This window comes from Ziziphus jujuba, chromosome 8 (genome assembly GCF_031755915.1).
Source record: "Ziziphus jujuba cultivar Dongzao chromosome 8, ASM3175591v1".
Classification (NCBI taxonomy): domain Eukaryota; kingdom Viridiplantae; phylum Streptophyta; class Magnoliopsida; order Rosales; family Rhamnaceae; genus Ziziphus; species Ziziphus jujuba.
In genome coordinates this window covers 14719870-14743312 of record NC_083386.1, presented here as the reverse complement: position 1 = coordinate 14743312, position 23443 = coordinate 14719870, and the positions used below count along the sequence as shown (strand labels likewise).

The window sequence follows — 23443 nt, the reverse complement described above, 5'->3', positions numbered from 1 at the left end:
AAAAAAAAATTCTAAAATAAAAAGACCAATCAAAAAACTAAAAAAATTATATAACAAATTTATAATTTAAAATTTGTTTGAAAATTTTTTTTAAAAAAAATTCAATATCTGAAATGAAATTAAAGGAATAATTAGCTTTTCAATCAAACAGTCTTATCTCTCATGTTCTGTACGAAGTTAAAAACTATTTTATTTTTTATTTTTGACAATATGACAGTCAACAAGACTCATTTTAAGCAACATGGCCCTCAAAGAGTGACACCACATTACTGTCATTCTCAAAAATCACAAGGCTAAAGTAGTCATTTTATCATAGATGGCGCGTGGATACCACCGTCAGTGTTTGCGTAAATACTGCCTCAAAACAGGGGTATTTCCGGGTCTAGAAAACGAGAACTGCGAGCGGGGCCAAAGTGAAAAAGAAAAAGATGATTGATGAGAATAGCCAAAAAAAAAAACAAAAAAAAAAAAAAAAAGAGATACGAAGAAAAAGAATTAAATAGGAATATAAAAAAATATTAAAATTAAAAATAAAAAAATAATTATTTTTGCGGACACGAATGCATATTTTCAATATAGCTAAATAGAGGCGTTGGGATCCGAATGCTAATCTCTCTCTCTCTTCTCTTTTGTTTCTCTCTCAAGGCACTCTTTGTCGCTTATCGGTTTCACGTTCTTAGTTTCTCGCCGCAGAGGCAAATTTCTCACCAGCCAAGAAAGAGAGAGAAAGCGAAGGAAAATTTTAATTTAATTTTTATTTTTCTTAAGAGACGGAAAAAAAAAAAATCTTTAGAGAGAGAGAGAGAGAGAGAGAGAGAGAGAAGAAGAAGAAGAAGAAGAAGAAGAAGAAGATAGGGAAGGCTTGCCAAAAGGACCGAAGGAGATAAGGATTGCAAACCCTAGCAATCAGGGAGGATAATAATATTACGGCTCAGTGAGACTATCTTACTTCTGTATTTTGTCCTCGATCTGGTTCTGAAGGACTCCCTAGGGATTCAATCGCGGGTGGGTTGCTGTCTCAGTCTCGTGGTTGTTGTTGTTGTTGTTTTTTTTTCTTTGGTTTTTTCATTTTGGCTTTCGTTTTTATTTTTTTTTATTTTTTGGTTTTTCTGTAAACCCTAGATTGTTTGCGCCGCGCATGTGGTTTGTGTTGCCACTTTTGAGTTCTGTTGTGAAGTTTTGAGGTGGTTTGGGCAGGTTTGTGGACTGGGAAGAGGGTTTAGGGAAGATCTGAGCGGTGGTTTTTGTTTTGGGAATATTTAGTTCCGTGTTTGTTGTGCAAAGGGTTTTTGGGGTGGGCGGGGCCGTGGCTGCCCATGCGATTGTGTTGGTTTTCATGCCGCCTGAACCATTGCCTTGGGATCGGAAGGACTTCTTCAGGGAGAGGAAGCACGAGAGGTCGGAGTCCCTAGGTTCTGTGACCAGATGGAGGGACTCGTCCCATCACGGATCGCGTGAGCTCAATCGGTGGGCAACGACAGATTTTCGCAGACCACCAGGTGCGTTTTCGATTTTGCCTTTCGTACTTTTTTTCCCTGTACTGGGCTTCAGATTTAGTGTGCGTTTGTGTTTTCTTTTTTTAGTTTTTCGGAGGCTTTGGGTTATTAATTTTTCTTCCATCTCTCTGGTTTATTTTAAGGACTTGGGTTCAAAACTTGATTGTTTTTTTATTTATTTAATTTTTTTTTGCATTTAAAAGATGGGTTTGTTGTTTCTGAAGAATTCTTTTCTGGGTTTCATAATTTCTTTGTTTTTGTCTAGATCTGACAATTTTCTTTCTTGGCTTTGTTTAATGGAGATCTGGGACAAGTAATTCTCTATGAGAAGATCTTGTTTTGTGGAATATACTTTCCCTTTCCCTTTTTTTTATTTTTATTTTTTGGCTTTGTACTCAGCTTGTTGATATTTTGTGGTTTTCCCTTCTTTCTTTGTTTGAATATTTTCTGAAGGTCATGGTAGGCCGGGTGGTTTGCACATGTTCTCTGAAGAACCTGGCCATGGATATGCGCCGTCTAGGTCCAGTGAAAGGATGCTTGAAGATGAGAACTGGCGGCCGTCTATTTCACGTGGGGAAGGAAAGTATGGTAGAAACAATAGGGAAAACAGAGGCTCTTATAACCAGAGAGATTGGAAAGGCCATTTGTGGGAAACAGCCAATGGGTCTCCAAACACACCTGGAAGGGTTCACGATGTGAACAATGAACTGAGGACTCGGGATGACTTGGCTACTTATTCATCTCATTCAACCTCGGACTTTGGGAACACATGGGATCAGTTTCCATTGAAAGATCAGCAAGATAAGATTGGTGGTTCTGATGGGCTGGGTACAGGCCAGAAAAGTGAGAGAGATAACTCTTTGGGTTTAAATGATTGGAAGCCTCTTAAATGGACTCGTTCTGGAAGTTTGTCCTCACGGGGTTCAGGTTTCAGCCACTCAAGTAGCTCGAAGAGTATTGGGGCTGTAGATTCAAATGAAGCGAAGGTAGAGTTGCAGACAAAAAATGCAACTCCAGTCCAGTCTCCATCGGGAGATGCTACTGCCTGTGTGACATCTGCTGCACCATCTGAGGAGACAACTTCTAGGAAGAAGCCACGACTTGGATGGGGTGAGGGATTGGCAAAATATGAGAAAAAGAAAGTTGAGGGTCCTGATGTTAGTTTGAATAAACAAGGAGCTTCTTCTGCTGCTAACAGTATGGAACATGTTCATTCTCTTGGTCCAAACTTGGCCGATAAAAGCCCTAGAGTTATGGGTTTTTCAGATTGTGCATCTCCTGCAACACCATCATCTGTTGCTTGTAGTTCTTCACCAGGTATGGTTTGAGCTCCTTACATTATTGTCATAGACAATTATTTAGGATTGCTAATCGGACAAGGTATGATTTGGTTAGAAACTAGGAGTTCTCAGAACTGTTGTTAGTCGTGGTTACTTGTTCCCGTATTAATAATTTAAGCCAATAATTGCTAGATTGAGGAACAATATAGATTTTATGATTTTACACCTTGAATTTTAGTTGGAGTTTGCAAATCTTAGGTGAGCTGTCCTTGGTTTTTGTGGCATGTTTTACCCGTTTTGGAGAATTTTCAATTTATCTTATTTGATGAATGGTCCATGGCTCTGATGCTATGGCATAAGGTCTTGATTCAGTCTGAAACGAAAATGAGTTTGAATTTCTATGCCCTTTTGAACAAGTAAGATTGGTAAGTTTAATTTTTTGGCTTGTAAAAATGTTAATTCCTTGCTCTACCTTGAGTTTGTAACAGGAGTATTCTGTGACACTTTTCTTAATTATATAATTAATATGTATGTATATGTACTTTTTTCTGTTTTGAAGGAGGTTTTGTTTATGGGGTGGGGGGGTGGGGTGGGGTATTTGTGTTCCACTATTGTGCATGCATCATTTCCTTTATATTGAGAAATTCTCGCAAATTGCGCTTTGGATTTTGGATTGTTGATAACCCCGCCTCTTCTTTAAATTTTATGTTGGTTTTGCTCATATTTAATACTTTGTAATGACTGGCAATCAGGTTCTGATACTTATGTGCTCCCATGGCTATGTTAAATTTTGCTGTGGGAAGAGCTGTTTCTGCTGGAATTATTTCGTCATATATAAGAATTAAGTGATTATGTTTTGATTCTTTAGAATTAAGTGGTTATGCTTTGATTCTTTTAAGTGTTGAATAAAAATAAGCTTTTCTAATGAGAAAACTTTAACGGTGTGTTGTTCTGAGTTTGCACAGTGTCTCTAGTTATTTCTTTAAGCTTTGATGTTCTGAAACTGACACTTGACTGCTATTTTTTGTCCTATCTTTATACAGAAAAATGGCGTTTAAAATTTTCTTAATTATTTTACATGGTCATCTTTTTGTTTTTTAAATATTTTCTTACTCAGTAGTTTTAACCGTGTAAATGACATGTCTTTTATTAGGAGTATGAAAGTACCATGTACAGTTTATCTTTGTATGTAACCATCGTAGTTGAATTTATTTGTTAGTTTTTACCTCCAGAATTTAAAATTTTTAATTCCTTGACTTATTTTTTAGAACAGTAACTTTCATTGCTTCTTGTCTTGTTTGACGCTTCATCTTGTTGCATTTCTCCACTTGCCTTTTTTTTTTTTTTTTGGGTAACACTAAGTTTATTGTTGTGACAGGTGTTGAGGAGAAATCATTTGGCAAGGCAGCAAATAACGATAATGATATTAATAATTTATGTGGTTCGCCTGGTATTGCATCTCAGGATCATGTAGAGGGATTCTCTTTTAATTTAGAGAAGTTGGATTCTGATTCAATAATTAATTTGGGCCCATCAATAACTGAATTGCTACAATCTGACGATGCAAATGTGGTGAGCTCTTGTTTTATGAGGTCTAGTGCAATGAGTAAATTACTAATATGGAAGGGTGAAATCTCCAAGAAATTGGAGGTGACTGAATCTGAAATTGATTTACTTGAAAATGAACTGAAGTCGTTGAAATCGGAAACTGGAGTTAGCGGTCCGTGTCCAGCAGCTTCCAGTTCTTTGCCTGTGGAGGATAATGCAAAATCTTGTAAGGAGCAGGATGTTGTTACCAATTTGATCCCTCGTCCTGCTCCACTACAAGTAGTTCCTTCTGGGAACACAGTTTTGGAGGAGATGCCTATGTGTAATAGTCAGCAGGAGGAAATTGGTCCGAATGCTAAAGATGAGGATGTTGATAGTCCTGGAACTGTGACATCAAAGTTAGTTGAGCCGCCATGTTTGGTGAAGGCAGTTTCTCCTTCTGGTATGCTGAATGATGGTGTAGGGCATTCACATTCAGTTCAGTTGACTAACAGTGAAGTAAAATTTGACATTCCTGATGAAGGGGAACAAGTGGTTCTACCTGATCATCGGGAGGGTAGTTTACTTACAGAGGGTGGAAAAGATTCACCTGTTTCCAGTGACTTGTGTTCTATTGGAGTAGATATGGTATGTGAAGGAATATTGACGTGTAATAGAGAATCATCTAACAGAGCATTTGATGAATTGAATAAGCTATTGCCGAGACATCAATGTAAGTTTGAGATTTCTGGAGTTGGCAAATCCTCAAATGGGCAAAATGATTCATTAATTAAAGAGAAATTTGCAATGAGGAAGAGGTTTTTAAAGTTCAAGGAGAGAGTGATTACCTTAAAGTTTAAAGCTTTTCAACACCTTTGGAAGGAGGATATGCGATTGCTATCTATAAGGAAATGCCGAGCAAAATCTCAGAAGAAGTTTGAGTTAAGCTTGCGGTCAATGCATGGTGGTTACCAAAAGCATCGTTCTTCTATTCGCTCCCGTTTTTCTTCACCTGGTAAGCAAACCTATCTCCTTTTCTTGAGTTTTTTTTTTTCTTTTTTCATGTGCTATTCTCTACCTTTGGTATTTTAACAATAAGATTTACGGTTGTGGATGATTTTATCTGCTGTCTTGTAGTTGATAAGGCTGTGGAAGGACGATTTTAACTATCCATTTGTTCTCCATTGTTTTTATTTTGTATTAGAATGTGAAATTTCCCCCCCAAAAAAAAAAAAAATTATGAAACTTAGGCTCAAAACTGAAGTAGGTCCACTCTTTTAGGCAGTATTGTTTGTAGAAAAATACGATGGATAATGTGGATTAAAGTAGTTGAAGAGATATCATCCTATAAATATGATAGTACGAATTAACAGCTTGCATTTATAATGGAATGAGTACAATGCTTAATGTGTACCTTGGAAACTTGAGTGTTTCAGCCTTGTAAGTTTGCTAATCTGTTTGACAGACATGATAAGCACAGTTTTTAAAGTACTCCTTCTAGAAAAGGGGGGAAAAAAAAATGGCATAGTACATGTTCCCATTCAAGTTGGCTTTGTTAATCTTGTTTGTTGTATCTTCTGTTCACCTTTAAAATGGGTTAAATTATCCTATTATAGCCAGATAGGACTGTACTTGTTCTAGAGATATTGAAAAGAGAGAATTGGTCATTAAGTTGCTGCTTACAAGTGAGCTAAAAGTAGGGTGTTTTTGAGTGCATACCTGTTGCTTAAAGTGCTTTTTTGTTTGTGAATTATGATATTTTTATGCTTTTCTTATGACTCACTGCTACTTGTACAATGATGGGGTGTTAGGTTTGTTTTTACCTTTTAGTGGGAGAGACTGTCGAGCAAGTAATGATATTGTTTTAACTTTGGAAATGAATCAGTACGTATCTATAAGCACATGCCTATTAGATAGGTATGTGAAAACCATTGTAAAAACGGACGATTCAGTTAGGTATTAAAAGAAATTCAGAACTCAGCAACTGCCCCATACTTTTTGAATAATTCTTGCTTCATGGATGGGGTTGTGGGATTCTTATGCTGGTGTCCATGTAAAATTGGGCTTATGGGTGAAAAAGTTGTATTTCCAGCTCCTACACCGAATGAAAATAAAAATATTTCATCTGATGGTTTTTTGAGTTTTGTCATGGATCTTCATCATCTATTTGTATCTTTATTTTGAACAATTTTAGTGCTATCAAATATTACTTTGTATGTTGTATGCTGTCTTCAAATTATTTACCTTTGTAGTTGATAGTTTTATATAAAATGTTTCTGCTGCAATATTAACAATCAAAGGCTGACCAGATACTTCTATGTTACTCCATGATTTCTTAGGGAAGCTGTTAACATTTTTTCTAGGGCAAATTACTGTTTTCTGAAAATTTTGATCATCTTTATTAAATTTCCTATTGATGTACATGTGCGATAATGATATTTTCTTCTTTGTCATGTTTAGTATATAAATAGCTTATAAGAAAGTTCCTTTAAGTTGAATATTCTCTCTAAGGTTTGTAGATGTGATTACTTGCTTGTTGGATTTATAGATATGAAATCGTTACTAGAGTTTTACGAGGCATGATTAGAACTGACTGTAACGTGTGTTGTGATATTTGGTTTCGTATCTGGTTGCCAAAATTGGATTGGATGTTTTAATTATATGCGAGATGTTATGCAAGGCAAATGTTGTGCACCTAATCATGGATGTGGTGAAACCTTAGTATTCATCCAGTTCATGAACATGCTAGTTTGGGTACTAGCTAAATTTGAGTAAATGAGGGATTAATTACGATATATAGGATGTTTTGGTGGATTTTATTACCCTAGAATGTTGGTGAAAATTTCTCCTTTTCATCTCTATCTTTTATTTTCTTCCCTCTTAATTATCTTAAAACTCTTTTGCAGCAGGAAATCTGAGTCTGGTCCCTACGACAGAAATTCTTAATTTTACAAGCAAGTTGCTGTTGGATTCTCAAGTCAGGCGTTACAGAAACACCTTAAAGATGCCGGCCCTAATTTTGGACAAGAAGGAACAGGTTGTGTCAAGATTTATATCTAGCAATGGATTAGTTGAAGATCCCTGTGCTGTTGAGAAGGAAAGGGCTATAATCAATCCCTGGACACCGGAGGAAAAAGAAATTTTTATGGATAAGCTAGCCACCTTTGGTAAGGATTTCAGAAAAATATCTTCTTTCCTTGACCATAAGACTACTGCTGACTGTGTTGAGTTCTACTACAAGAATCACAAATCTGATTGTTTTGAGAAAACTAGGAAGAAATTGGATATCAGTAAGCAAGGGAAGTCCATCTCTTCTTATACCTATTTAGTTCCATCAGGGAAGAAATGGAATCGTGAGATGAATGCAGCTTCCCTTGATATCCTTGGTGCTGCTTCCGTGATGGCAGCTCATGCTGATGGTAGTGTGAGAAATCGGCAGGCATATTCTGGAAGGTTGTTTCTGGGAGGGTACACTGAATCTAAAACCGCATGGGGTGATAATGGCACTGTTGAACGACCATGCAGTTTTGATGTTGTTGGGAATGAAAGAGAAACAGTTGCTGCTGATGTTTTGGCAGGTATATGTGGTTCCCTGTCATCTGAGAACATGAGTTCTTGTATCACCAGTTCCGCTGATCCTGCAGAGGGCTACAGGGAATGGAAGTGCCAGAGAGTTGAGTCTGTAACAGGACGGCCTTTAACATCCGATGTGACGCAGATTGTTGATGAAGAAACCTGTTCTGATGAGAGTTGTGGGGAGATGGATCCTAGCGATTGGACAGATGAGGAGAAGTCTATCTTCATACGGGCTGTATCCACCTATGGCAAGGATTTTGCAATGATTTCACAGTGTGTTGGAACAAAATCAAGGAATCAATGCAAGGTTTTCTTTAGTAAGGCTAGGAAGTGTCTTGGACTTGATTTGATACATTCTGGGCCTGGAAATGATAGAACATCCATGGGCAATGATGCCAATGGAGGTGGGAGTGGTTATGAAGGTGCCTGTATTTTGGAAACAGGGTCAGGTATTTGTGGTGATAAGTTAGGCTCTAAAATGGATGAAGACTTGGCAGTGTCTGTTATTAAGAGAAACAATGATGAATGTGATCCTGCGGAGACTCTGAACATGCAAACTGCTCTGAGGCCTGAGGAAAACAACAGGAGGGAACAAGTAGATCGTAAGGATGATGGTGCTCAGGAAATGACTCTGTCTGATGTATGTCATACAGAGGATAGGCCTAAGCTAGTTTCAGATAGTGACAGCAATACCTTGAATGGTGTTGATAGACAGTCTGAGCCACTTTCCGTGCAAAGAAGTGAAATTATGTTTGTAAATAGAGACAATATATCTGAAAAGGCAATGTCTGTCGCAGAATCTGTATCTATCTCTGAGGGGAATGAGCCTGAAATACTTAATCCTGAACCTGTTGGGATAAAATCTGTTGATGAGGTCTCTTCTGACAGATTTGGAAATAATTTGGAGGGACTAGAGGATAAAAGCAATGCAAATATAGATGGTCAATGTGCCTTGCAATTTATTTCAAGTGATTCAAATTCATCTGGGAATGCTTCACACTTGGCTGCTGATAGAAGTAGTTCTTCAGGTCTCAGTTTGAACTATGACTATCAGCAACACGTTTCTGTCGAGTTGAATTCCATGGAAAAGTCTTGTGTCGTCTCAATGCCGCAGGAAGCTTCTCTCGCTGCTGCAAAGTGTGTTTCGGTGGATTCTGCTGTCACTCAAGCTGAAAAACCCCATAATGTAAATAGATTTTCATCAAAACTGGATTTTCAGGAAGATAGGGATATGCAGTGTAATGTTCCTTTAAGTAGGGATGAGAGTTATGAGCACCTCAGAGGTCTTCCATCATCAACAAATGTTGAATCCTCTCAGGTCCTCAGGGGCTATCCCTTGCAAATGCCAACCAAGAAAGGGTTGAATGGTGATATCAGTTGTAGAAATCTGTCAGAAGTTCAGAAGACTTCAACGTCAGACAGGAATAGCAAAAGTCATCTTATGATGCAGGAATGCTATCTTCAGAAGTGTAACAGTTCAAAAGCTCAGCGTTCATTTGCTGATTTTCCTCTTATGTCTCAAAAGAAAGAGCAAGCAATTGATCATTCCAAGACTCACACACACAGTTTATCAGATTCAGAGAAACCAAGCAGGAATGGTGATTTTAAACTGTTTGGTAAGATACTTAGCAATCCATCATCTCTGCAGAAGGCAAATTCCAGTATGCATGAGAATGTTGAGAAAGGGACCCATCAGCATAAGTCATCTAACAAGTCATCTAACCTCAGATTCACTAGCCACCACAATTCAGATGGAAATTCTGGCGTCCTGAAGTTTGATCATAATAATTTTCTTGGCCTTGAGAATGTTCCAATGAGGAGTTATGGTTTTTGGGATGGAAACAGAATACAAACTGCATATCCCTCTATGCCCGAGTCTGCTATATTACTGGCCAAGTATCCTGCTGCTTTCAGCAATTTTCCAACATCCTCGTCCAAAGTGGAACAGCAGCCATTGCAGACAGTTGTGAAGAGTAATGAGCGGAATGTGAATGGTGTATCAGTTTTTCCAACTAGGGATATTAGTAGCAGTAATGGAGTGGTTGATTATCAGGTATATAGGAGCCGGGATGGTACTAAGGCACAGCCTTTTACAGTAGATGTGAAGCAGCGGCCAGACATATTTTCTGAGATGCAGATACGGAATGGTTTCGATGCAATTTCAAGTTTACAGCAGCAAGGAAGGGGGATGGTTGGAATGAATGTTGTAGGCAGGGGAGGTATTCTCGTTGGGGGACCATGCACAGGTGTTTCAGATCCTGTGGCAGCTATTAAAATGCACTATGCCAAAAGTGATCAGTATGTTGGGCAGGCTAGCAGCATCATCAGAGAGGATGAATCGTGGAGAGGTAAAGGGGACATAGGCAGGTAGTAGATGTTGTCAGAGGGCATCCTTAAAGAAGGCCCTCTGCGGCAAATTTCTTTCATTGCCGCACTGTAATATAGTTTTTTTATATTGTTCAATGAAATGATAGGGCGATAGAATGGTTATCACAAGTCGGTCTTTTTGATAAAATATTGTAGGTGCTTGTAATATTCCAGCAGCTTTGTATTTGTTGTATTTGATGGAAATACAGAAATAATCTGTGAAATTTGGGAAGGTTTCCAGTTCCAGCGCTGTTCCATCTTTTTTGGCCCTGCTTTAGATCTCATCCATCTACGCTCAATTGTGTTCTTTTTGCCTGGAATTTAGTGTCATTTTTGGATGGATTCTATATTTCCCGAATATCTTTTGGATACTAAATATTGCTGGTGGTTAGTTTCTCTGTGATTACCCCTATTTTCTGATGCAAGTTTGTTAATCCCTTTTCCCTCATTTTGGGTATGGTTCTGGTTAGTTTTGTTCTATCATTTTTAATTGTAGGGATTATTAACATATGAGTTGCGCCTGGTTTTGTTACAATTTGCAGTTTGGATATTATTTAATCCAATGAGAAATCGAATTATTTTTAATTTATTTGCATCAATCGCACTATGGTCTATTCAGAAGAGATACAAAGCCATCTCGAAGTGCTTTTAACTTGTCACACAAGAAAAAACAATATTTCTACAAAATTATAAAACCCCCCTCTTTGCGACCATCAATAGGGGAATGTTTTCATCATCAAGCTGCTAAGTCTGGAATGTTTTAATACGTGCTGATTTCTTGCGCTTCTTGCTTGGTCTGGAGGATATGTGGGAGAGGAGCAGTGATTTTAATCACCTGAAATCGCATAGGATCAGCAGTGAAATAAATAAAAACAAGATTCCAAAAGGTTTGTATTCGATGAAATAATGCATGCAAAAACTCCAAGATAGGAACAAACTCGAGAAATAGTGTCTCTTGGTAAAATTGTTTCCAGTGGAAATATTATACCAATGAAAGCAGAAAAAGTCTCAAGCCAAGTCCAATAACTCAACTCTAACTCATCTTAAAACCATTGGAAACTTAAAACCATTTCCTTCTTCCCGTGATTGCTCACAGCAGGCAGGTCTGTTAAACACAGATAAAAAACTTTTCACTCGAAATATAAGAGGCCCGATTTTGAGCTGTACCTTGAGATGGGCAGGTGCACCCACCAAGCCTTTAATGAGATGGAAGGGATTCCTTTTCATATGTTTTAAGTGGTCCAGTATCACATGTAACAAAATCCTCAGGCAATAAAGTACTGTATGCATTTCATATTGAGAAGTAGCAAGAGATATTTAATGCTTATTCCTTTACTTGCCTCATTGTTTGATAGATGAGAGAGAACCACTTGATATGCATGCAAGTTGTAGCCACAGTCTCCAGGAACAGGGTTTGCAGGCCGCAGAAACCCCCTACATGAGAAATATAAAAACAAACTGCAACTTAAAAAGATAAGTTGGATGACAAAAAAGGACATTACAGGATGTTCCTTATTTTCTTTTTTACTTTTTCCCCAAATAATTCCTTGAAGAAAATCTGTCAGTTTCTTTAGAATTTGACAACAGACAAGAAGTAAAAAGCAGGAAAAGAAACCTTTAGGAAGGTAGGAAAAAAAGAAAAAAAGAAAAAAATGAAAGGAATTGCTCTAGTAGTTTATGAAACCCATGCCATCTGGTGAAAACAATCTCATCCACAAATTCCTAACAATTGAACTTTTGTTCCCACCAATAATATGACATTGGTGTATAGTGATCAGGAAAACAAATGGACAAAAATAAAATAAAAAAAAAAAAAAAAAAAAAAACCGCTTTAGTAATATGCTCTAGGAAAATCCATACCCATCTTGTGCGAAATTATCTTCCACATTTTCAGATCCAAAGCATTTTGGATGTCCACCAATAACATAAAGAGGATCACCTGTTAAACGGAAAAAACAAAACTTTAAAACTCATGATACAGTATGATCTATATTAACTAGCAAAGAAATGATGGAGATCAAATTTTAAATATCCAAACAAGACGATCTGAGCACTTTTCACATCAAAGTGGATGGAGTGAGAATGTGGATGCCAAGTCAAGCACAAAACAGAAAAGAAAGAAACATAATTTAGTAAAGTGCTTGTGATTAAAGGAAAATCTTCACAAAAGCTCATATATATATGCCCTTTTCTGTTTTTAAAACAAGTACATCTGATCAATATAAAAAGAAGTACATCTGTGCCAACATATAAATAAGGAAACAGTCTTGGGTCAAAAGGCCATATCTTGTTAGCTTTAATTGATAGGAAGTGCACCCAACTATTGACATCAACACAACAAATATTGGCACAGATGATACAGGCAGCAGAGCCATGGTTCATTAGAAGAGGAGTGCACTTGCTATTCAACAACCAAGTCTTCCAAGACAATAGAAGACTGGAAAACGAAAGTAAAGAACAAGGGAGGATCGAGATACAGGGCAGCAATATATGAAATGTTCAAGAATCAATTACTTGTCTATCACATTTGCCGTACAATTAAAGCTTATTTATTGAGTGAAACAATCCTTAATAATTTATTTCCTGTGCCTATGTCTTAAATAAGCCTTTGTCTCCAAGACATATTTTGTTTCCATAAAAATAAACACATTTCTTTTGCATAACAATGCATTAACATGATTGATATGCATATGAATAACTTTGAATAATATAAACTGCCAAAATGTTAAGGAAATTAAAAGATTGCCGGTATGGTCATATTGAGAACCTATAAGGTTTCAGATGAAGTTAAGGGAAATTATATGATTTGAATTGTTAGATCTCAAAAAGAAAAGACAATGAGAAGATTAACAATTTGAATTGTAATGCCAACACAACTATAATTTCATGAGCTTTCCTCAAACATTACCGAGGATCATCTCTATCAAAACACACAAGCCAACGTCCCAATGCATATGCGTACACATATAGATCATTCCCATAAATGGAAGGTTCACCATAAGCAAGCATTGAATTCTGTAATAAAAGAAGTATACTCAACTCAAGAAAAAGCCACTGTTGGAACAAAACTCAATACTTAAACATACCTAATAGAGGATGCCCAATGAAAGAGAGATGGATGCGAATTTGGTGTGGACGTCCTGATTGAATCTCAACCTGTTAAGCATGCGAAATGTGCAAGAAATTTATCTTATTTGATAAAGAAAATAACAAAAGGATATTTTGCATGCCAAAATTTCTAGTTAGGTTTTATGTTCAGTAGCATTTAAAAGATTTATGATTTGTTAAGCTATTAACAATTCCCAAAACTTGTTACCAAGTTGACCCAACAATATAATAAACAAATGACATATTTAACATTTTCCCTAACATGTAGCCCATCAAACAACCAAAAATAAAACAGGCCTTAACATAAATTATCAAAAACAGAGTCATCAAGACGCAATACCAAACAGACAGCCTGAATACAATTAAGATGTGTTTAAATTGTTAAGTTGTGGACCCAGCTATGTATAACACCCTTAACATAATTCAATGCTTTGCTTTAGAAGCCAAATTAATAATTTTATTGGTCTATTTTAATTTGGCCGTACATTGCCAACAGAACACCCTTAACATGATTCAATGCCTTATTTTATAAGCCAAATTAATTTTTCTTGGACTCTTTTATTTTCTAGTTAGCAGTCCATTGAGCTGCCAAATAAAAAATAAAACAGTCGGACAATTTAACCGACCGTTATTCAAATCAAATTGGCCTATAACCCAATAAAAAATATAAGGCTTTCCAAATAAAAGCCCAAAAATTAACTCTGGATAGAATAGAGCTCAAATATGTCAAAACTCTAAGTAAAAACTCAATAGTTCGAGTTTGATAGAGTAAACTATCAATTTTAAAAATCTTTATACTGAATATCATTTTGGACAAAGCTGAAGAAATTAAAAAAGCATACTTATGAAATTCTGGAGCATGGTTTGAGGTACCTGGACCAATGTGAGATTCTTTTTTACGTCTCTCTCAAGAACTTCAACCTTGCTAAGAGATGGTTTTCCTGGTTAGTTAAAAAGTAAAGGAGATAAATATTATACAGGTAATTTGAAATAGACCAAGGCACTACCATGAGACCATACGTAAGATACAATAAGTGGTAAACAGAAAAGGGATTAGAGTTTCCTATTATATTTCAGAATTATAACTTCGCAACTATAACGTACACAACTAAAATCCATACATCACCAAACAAAGATGTATAAAAAACCTGAGGGGGTAGCAACATACAACCCCTTGGCCACACCAGGATACTGCACCATACCAATTGGCTGCTTGATAATCACCTGAATCAATCATGATTTACGCAAGTTATTTTATATGGAGTAATGCAGTTGATACATGTAAGAAAACATAATGGAAAGCTCTAGATGGGAAGAATATTGGTCTCATGAGACCCATCACGTTAAATTGGGCCTAGTAAGCAGAACAAATGGTTTAAGTTTTATTGATGTGAGAAAGAATTCCATATAATCAAGGCATCAAAAGAATTGAAAAACAATATATCTTATATACTAATGTGAATAACAACCTCATTATCCATGCATCCTAATATTGAAACAGTGTATATTTGATGTCTTAGGTATGTGCTTAATTAAACATCCAATCTCCAGTGGCCTTTGGGTGATGAACATTATTTTCACCATTGAATGTGAAGCAAATAGATGCACAATCATAATATAGTTACTAAAATTCTTCATCTCAGGAAAGTAAGGTAAAAAAAATTAGGGTATAAAAGAGAGGACACAACTGCTTCTCCTGGTTAACATTCTTATACATGCAGATACATATGAGCTGAGTGTAAATTCTGAAAAGCACATTTTGATCAAAGATTGATGTCTTACAAGGATTTTACCTCGTCCTCACCAATTATCCCAGTTACCAGCGCCCGATATATTTTAGTAACCTTCCTTGTTGCACAGAGATCCACACTGGTTTTACTGTATTTTGGGATCATAGAATTCATCAGCAAACTGTTTAATGACTAAAGAAGTTGGGAATCTTAAGTGCGGTATACAAACAAAAAAAAAAAAAAAAAAAAAAAAAAAGGGGAAGAAGAAGGAAAAGGAAAAAGCAAAAGGCACGAAAGCAAAATTTGTAGTTGATATGTTAAGTAGGTTGGTACCTGCATCTCTGCCATATGATTTATTAAAGGGTTTGAAATGAAAAGTGAAAGAGCGAAAATCTCATTCACAATTTGCTGATGAAAAATTAGTTTTATATCATGGAAGAAAGAGGTACTAATATTAACCCTCAATTAAGAATTTTAGATTGTTGTTACCTAATAAGAGGTACTTACTTGCCCTGTTGTTGCATCTTTCAACATTCGACAACAACTCCTGTAGAATTAAGTAATTTATTTATTTATTTTTTCTTATCTTCTTTCCATTAAGGATTATAACTAATATCACTTTAAATAAAAAATCAACGAAAAAATTTCCAACCAAAGACTGCATTCTGACATATAAACACTAATCCAAAAATAAAATAGAAAAGTTTACATTCAAATTCCAAATTTTTGTCCAGATAGCTCCCTTAACTTGGCAGAAGCAGTTTGGTAAGCAGATGAAATGGAATAACACATGAGCCTAATTGGTGCATGGGAAAATAACCAGTCCATCCTACCTACCAACACCATTGAGCTCTCCGTTTGCCAAACAAGAAGATAAGAAGTGCAGCTATTTAATTTAAGGCTTCAGGTACAATACGAGGGCAATACGAGGGCTTTAAGGAAAAAACAATGTTCAAGTGTCAACCAGTTTCATTATCATTATTAACTATCATATCAGATACAAGCAAATTAAAAGAGATGAATTTCTCTAACCTGCTGTTTTCAATATGAGATGTCCCGTCGGCAAAGTAAGCTGCAAGGCGAGTTTTGGCCAACTTTGTCTTTGCACATAGCAATATTCCTAAAACCAATTCAGGACAGTAAGCCCCGAAGAAGGGAAAGAAAGTTTGACCACTCAGCGCATATAGGATATTATAAGACAAGAAGAATTGCATATGTTATGTTAGCATCATCCAAAAAGCATAAACTTTTAGGAAGTCTATCCAACTGTGTATATCATTACACTCAAGTGTAGTCCATCCATAAGTTTTTCCTTACATGTCTAGAAAAACAACTAACCAGAAAGGGAGATTAACATAATTTAAACATAAGACCAAACAGACGACATGAACTCTGTAAAGAAAGTGGAGATTACCATTGATGCCAAAATTTTTAGCTATTAGGAGAGCTACCACTGCAGTATCAGAAGCAACCCCAACTTACAGGATAATTGTCCACCTTCTGTACTGACAAAAGTCGAGGATGTAAACTGTTTAACAATATGAATCATCCATTCCCAGATCAAAAGCTACTCTTCCTAGTAGCCCTTGCCCTACTTAGAATCCCCAAAAATATTTCATAGAATCCCTTCGTTTTAGTTCCTCCTCCTATAGGCCTACTGGACAAGGGTGGGATTGCTAGTCCAGGAAACATGTTTGACAAGTAAATATAATAGGTTCGGTAGACACGTCCTGTTATTTTATGACTTCGGAAAGCTGCCCCTGATAGAGCTTTTCCCCCTAGGATCATCTTAAGATTGTGTATCAGTGCTTTCCTTATGAAGTTGAGACAACTAACACTTATGCAATCAAACAAAAAGAAACCATCTTTTGCTAATATACTATCTGAGGAAGACGAATAGTTAAAATTGTCACTTATGAGTTATGAACTTCATTTCAAAATTCCAGTTAACAATATGAAATCAATCTACTTAGCAGTCCAGTGAGATGAATTTTGAGTTATAGCATGAATGTTTTCAATATGGTTAAATGAATAGTTACATTTTTGATCTCATCTTTTCAATGACACCAATTGTTAAGATTCCATAACATGTCATCTCAGCTTGTTTGATTCTCATAGTCAGAATTTAATTATTCAAGTAGACATAGCAAATAGGCAGGCCAATTTACAATGAATGTAATGAAAAATATTCTAATAAGCATCAAAACTCATGGGCTGACCTGAAGTACCCCTTCCCAGGCGATGAACAGGAACAGGATGGGGTCCTTGACATGCTACAGAAGACGTCGGCTTGGTTGCCCACCACTGAAGCTGTGTTAAAACTGTTCGTTGCTGGAAAAGACCTCCAGGTAGAACTTGCAATCCAGGTGGCTTATTTAGAGCAATCTGAATACACAGTTATAGTTTAACGTCAAGCATAAACAAATAAAATAGAGATACCATAATGGAAAAAAAACAAAAAGCATACGCTCTCCCGCACATGATCATTAACGAAGTTGAAAAATCCTGAACCATATACCTTAATTTATCAATTTATGTATTTTATCAGAAGGAAAGAATTATTTATATTATTCTTGCATTGGCTGCAAAAGGAAGGATAAATTCATAATCTAAGCTGCTTCCAGAACTGCATAACCTCAAATAAGGTCAATTCTACATTTTCCAAGAACCAAAATAAAACAAAGCATGAGTACTTTCTTCTTTTGGTTTTTGCGTAGGAAAATATGAACTATCTCATTCCCTTCCACCCAATACCATAACCCAAAAGAAAATATTAACATTTTTTTTTTCCCCCCCTTTTTTATCATTGGGTAATTTGAACTCAAAACCTCACATATTGTAAGAATGTGAACATTATTACAACACATCTAGCATAACCGGAACATATATTTTGTATTTAATTTTTAATAAAAAGTACACAAACAACATTGACAAGAAGCATTTTTGTCAAACACTGTGCCAAAAAAAAAATAAAAAAATAATAATAGTAATAAATAATATGAATCCAATTAATAAAATTTATCATGCAAGCTATGTAACATATCACATCCATAAATGCACACAACATAGATGCAATTAAAAACCACAGCGAACCAAGTCATAGTCGTATAATAAAACTATCAGTTTGAGAACTTTATTACCATATCATCATCTTCATATAGAATCTGAAGAAAGTACGGTGCTTCAGGCTCCTCCCATGGAAGCCTATGGTATACCAATTTCGAACCAATCCTAAACAATGCAAATAAATTCAAATTAAATAAACAAACAAAAAATAATAAATAAAAATATCTTTGTGAAGGTTTTAGATCAACAAAGAACCTGAGGATCGTATCGGGATCTCTAATAACTTCGCCATCAACTGCTATCTGCGAACCAGTCAAGGAAGCTGAGAATTTACGCAATCAAAAAGAAAAAAAACCTTTTCCAATTATATGATTACCGAACCTGTCCATTCTGAATTCGCTGCAACCAACTGATAGATAATAAGTCAAAATTTTACCAACTAATTCAAAGATTAGGAAAAAAAAAAAAAAAAAAAATTTCTGAGCAGCCAAACAGAGGATAGAATAATATATATATATATATATATATATATAGAAAGAGAGAGAGAGAGGGAGAGAGAGGAAAAGCATAAGTGTTACCCTTTTGGTGGAGCGGAGTTCTTGTGCTTTGTAGAGTAGAAGTGGATCAGTGTCAATCCTGTAAATTACACAAAACTCTTTTGAGAGGTAAAGAGATTGAACATTTTTCCTCAGACTATGCAATTAGAGCAAGCAGAAGAGAAAATAGGACCGGAATCGGAGGCTCGAACGACGTCGTTGTAGAACAAGCCATCGTTGAGAAGAGGCCACGGTAATCCAAATGTCGCAGACCGACACGCCTGTGAAGGGTCAGACATTTTACGGTTATGAGCGACCTAAGGAAGGCAAAGCATATGGAAGTCCCCAAAAAACAAAATAATAATAATAATAATAATAATAATGATAATAAAACAAGGCCTTTCTTGTCTATCAAAATTATTATTATTATTTTCCGACCGCATACAGTATATGCACTAAAAAAAAAATTGTAACAAAAGGTTCAAATTAGACAAGATCTAATTAATGCTAAGACTTGATTTATCCATTGTAAATTTTGTTTTAAAAAAAATCAAAACTGATTTAAATGTAATCAACTATTAATTGATATGTAAGCATGGTTCAATCGGTGATGGTCAACTGTTTTTCATAATTTTAAGTCATATTAATTTGTAAATTATTAATAAACTGCAACATTATTTCATATTAAAAAAATTTGATATTTTGAGTTAGTCATACTAAAAAATAATGATAATTTAATTTGATATCACATCAAAAATTCAAAAACATACCTAAGAATTCAAAATGAACCAAAAAGAGACACCCCTGTTCTATCAGGTAATAAGCTTTACCACTGAAAAAAGAATTTAAATATAAATTTACCACTAAAAAAAAGAATTTAGGTAGAAATTTACCACTAAAATGTTCTTCTATTGGATTTTTACAAATAATGCCCTTTTCATTAAGCCCTATCAATCCCAAATTTTAGATTTTTACCCTCCTCATGGTTCACATGGTGCGTGAAATTTGTTTTACGCCTCTTATCTTTCAATTTTGTAAAACCAAATTTTTTTTAGACAATTCATCCTCTCCTTTTTGTCCAACAATGTCTATTTGAAATAGGTTTTGAAATATCTTTTAAATAGGTGTTTTTTCAAATATATTTTGAATAACTATAATTACGTCATTCACAATTTTACTGATTATAAGATACCAATACAGGGAACAAAATCACATAAAAAATGTAATTTCATTGATAACATCGGATATACACAAAATTCACTTTATTAGAAGAAAATATGTATTCAATTGTTTTCTATGCAATAGAATAAATGATGGCATAAACCAATTTGAGTATAGTTACATGGAGAGTGACATTCATCCATGTGCATCTACATGCAACTAAGTCCATTGGTTGAGAACTTCAAGTATAATAGATTAGACTTCCCTACAATGTTCAATTTCTATTGATAGACGCTTGACATTAGTAATTATCACAATGACAATTTGAAAACCTTTACGGTTTTTGTGGCAAATGGTATCCATGTTAGGACAAATGAATTCCAAGTAGTTTGTTTATGACCTAGCCCCTTCCACTGCCAACTATTCCAACAAAGCATAGTTAAAAATACAAAAGCAGGAAAAATGTAAGTCAAAGGTAAGTGCTAAAGCCGCAAAAGAGCGTGGTTGAGGAGTTTTAGATGTAAACTGATTCATCATTTGACCACCCATTTGATGGTTATTGATTGAATACATAACATGACCAAAAAATGCTTGGAGAGATGAATGAGAGCGAAGAAGGCCTCAGATTCAAAATGGAATGATGGAAATCTTTTACACACAGTGAAGAACTCATACGGGGGCATTTGAGCCATAATCAAATACATTATGACTAGAGTGGTTTCCATTTTTATAAATTTGTTTTCAAACAATATGAGAGGGGAGGATGATAAAAAAACATTGGATGAAGTTTTGGAGAAAATTTTGGGTTTAGGATATATCACACTTTATCCTTATTGCTAAACTATTAAATAGGCATAAAATAAGAGAGATTAGGTGACATTGTAAACTGAAAAGACGCAGGCTTCATAATAAATGTTTTGGGAACTTAAACATCAAGTTAATGTTGTTTTTTTGGGCATAATTCATTTTCCCTAAATTAAAAATCTCGCTGGCTGTTTTTCTCAAGAATACTTATAAATAGTGTTTAATAATTGATGTTCATGCGCTCGCACACTGCAATAAATGACCTAACATTTTAAATTAAAAAATTCTAATTAAAAGTTGAGAAGTTTCAGTTCTCAATGAAATAAAATATATCATTACTTAAAAAAGCTTTATTAAAAAATATAAGCTTCGTTTGATAAGCTTATCTTGTGATTTATCAAATGTAATTAACATATTCATCTATTTGATAATTTTAACTAAGCTTTATTCAAATATAATCATGACATAGTTTAAATGAAAATTAATTAATTAAATAAAAGGTTGAAGTCTTTACATTTTTTAAAGTTGGGATCTTTGGAAACAAATATATTATAATTGTATGCATTTAGCTATGTTATTCCCGCTATTTCCGATTTGATTTAGTTGGTAGCTTCGTTTTTAATCAGGAAAATTATGTCACAAGTCAAAGTTTCTCACTTGTATTATACCTATAATTTCCGAGTCAATTAAGTTAGGATTTCCATTTATTATCAGGACATTTATGTCACACATGTACCTATGTTATGTTATTTTTCCTCTCTTTAAATCGAGATCTTTATTTGAGATTGGAACAATTATATAACAATTGTATGTATATGTTTTCCACCAATGTTATTCGCAATATTTTACTCAATAAGTCTGTGTTACATTAACATACCATTTGTTTTTCTATGCGAGGTTGCCTTTTATTTATGTGCTAGGCTGCGTATTCATATATGTGTTAATAAATATAATAAGCATTTATTTTTCATAATAAAAATTTTTTCAACATCCATTCTTTTTAGATTTAATTTTCATCAATAAACGTCTATAGATAAATGTGAAAGGGTTATTCGCTTCCCAATTCAATTAATTTTAATTAATATGGTGGGTATGTATGTAGAAACTCAACAAACACCAATGAGTTCACTGCTACTTACACGTTTAATACCTAACCAGTTTGAACTTTTTCAGGCTTCTAATATATCCTTCATTTGCAGTAGTTTTCGGTTCTTCTTCAAACGCTTGTGTTCGTCCTCTCTCATTGTATTCATCCTTCAGCTAACATGATGTAAGCTTCATTTAATTTGGCGTGCATATTGCATGATAAACATATGGAGTTTTATGGTAAAAATCCTTGCACTATCATATTGCAAATAGATTTAGAAGCTTTTTCCTCTCCTTTTATCTTGTCCCTCAGCAGTCCGCATCATCTTCATGCACACAGTATAGGTAAAAAACTAGTTTGTTTTTGGTTGGGTTTGAGTTTTTTCAAAGGTGTATGATAGTGTTTATAGGGTATGATAATGATTATAAGGTTTTAGTTTTTGAAAATGTATTAGAAAGTGAGGGAGAAAGAGATGTAGATGGAGATCCTTCAGTTCAATATTTTTGTATGAGACAATGAACTGAAGGGTTTTCAGCAAATTAAGTTTGGCGGGTTAATGTTGATTTGACATAAACCCACAACAATTGACAAAAATATGAATTAAATAGGGATTTACAAGTGGGTGAGAGTTAAAGTAGATTGGATTGTTAAAATGGGATAACGAATGTTTTTGAACTTGATAGGTTAAAAGTAGGTAAATGAATCGTTAACTGAATTTCTATTGTGAGAAAAACCATGGATGCTGTGTCTTCTCATGTAAATTTGTCGAGATTCTTGACATAATATTCGGCTAATTAGTTGATAAATTATTGTATGATTTAGTTAGATGATACTGTATTTCCCAAACTCTATTTGTTGGGATTTCCAATACATTGTTGGGACAATTAATTGACAAATTGTTAGGTTTCTCCCACACATTTGCTTTCTTGATCTCAATAACTTGAGAATCTTCTTAGCTTGATGATGGGACATAAAATGGTAACCATTTAGTGACACTGAATTTCAAAAATGGAATATTTTTAGGATATTGTATTTATTGAACAAGTTGATTAGATTCTATTCCCTTCAATATACAAATATTTCAGGATCATTAAAAATAGTCAATTAATTTAACAGTGACAGTGAAATAAAAATTGACATTGAATTTGAGAAATGAAAATTTTTAATAATATATAAATTTAAAAGTAAAAACTTTTATTAACATTTAAATGAAAACTTTTACAAGATCAAATAGTAATAAAAAGGAAGCATCACATGGAGTTGGGATCTTTTTATTTTTTATTTTTTATTTTTTGTTTTTATTTTTTTAAGAAGAAGAAGAAGGCATGAGGCAGGGAATGAGATCCTCCCATAAAAAAATTTCAATATTCAAAAGTTTTTAGAATAATAATAATAAAAAATAGTGTAAAAATGAGGACTGCCTTCTCAATTATTTTTGAAAATTTTAAATGTGTTTATATGTTAAAAAACAAACTTGAAAATAAAGTGACTAATTTAAAAAAAAAGGTTATTTTTAATTTTATAAAAATTATAGTTCTAATTAAAATTCTATAAGTTAAAATCATTTTAATACTTTCAAATATTAAAATTTTGCATTTTAATGCCCTCTTATTTTTTTTAATTATATTTTGTTACCCATTTACAATTCATGTGAGATAACCATTAATATCCCATTAGTCAAACTTACAAAAACTCTTTCAAAAAA

The 23443-nt window shown here is 34.6% G+C and overlaps 2 protein-coding genes across 6 annotated transcripts; one reads left to right on the top strand and one right to left on the bottom strand.

Annotated features, from left to right (window-relative positions):
- The first annotated feature begins 532 nt into the window (after window positions 1-532).
- Window positions 533-10492, top strand: LOC107413648 (uncharacterized). Of its 3 annotated transcripts, none has more exons than XM_048469748.2 (5): window positions 533-1005; window positions 1123-1499; window positions 1950-2813; window positions 4155-5318; window positions 7213-10492. In XM_048469748.2, exons 2-5 carry the CDS (start codon window positions 1337-1339, stop codon window positions 10248-10250), a joined length of 5229 nt encoding a protein of 1742 aa, XP_048325705.2. In that variant the 5' UTR covers window positions 533-1005; window positions 1123-1336; the 3' UTR covers window positions 10251-10492. The 3 variants fall into 3 exon arrangements, with proteins under 3 accessions (XP_048325705.2, XP_048325704.2, XP_048325702.2); XM_048469747.2 differs by having other exon boundaries at window positions 535-1005; window positions 1198-1499; window positions 7210-10492; XM_048469745.2 differs by having other exon boundaries at window positions 535-1005; window positions 7210-10492.
- Window positions 10493-10813: 321 nt separating this feature from the next.
- LOC107413647 (RNA pseudouridine synthase 5) lies at window positions 10814-19055 on the bottom strand. Of its 3 annotated transcripts, none has more exons than XM_060819460.1 (14): window positions 18880-19055; window positions 18729-18786; window positions 18532-18559; window positions 18406-18452; window positions 18225-18315; window positions 17304-17469; window positions 16117-16204; window positions 15148-15232; window positions 14503-14578; window positions 14228-14295; window positions 13333-13402; window positions 12107-12185; window positions 11587-11704; window positions 10814-11081 (listed from the first exon to the last, which is right to left on the bottom strand). In XM_060819460.1, the coding sequence occupies exons 1-14, from the start codon at window positions 18983-18985 to the stop codon at window positions 11007-11009; spliced, it is 1155 nt and encodes a 384-aa protein (XP_060675443.1). In that variant the 5' UTR covers window positions 18986-19055; the 3' UTR covers window positions 10814-11006. The 3 variants fall into 3 exon arrangements, with proteins under 3 accessions (XP_060675443.1, XP_048325706.2, XP_060675444.1); XM_048469749.2 differs by having other exon boundaries at window positions 11587-11680; window positions 18880-19053; XM_060819461.1 differs by lacking the exons at window positions 10814-11081; window positions 11587-11704; window positions 12107-12185 and adding an exon at window positions 13168-13261.
- Between the last annotated feature and the right edge of the window lie 4388 nt (window positions 19056-23443).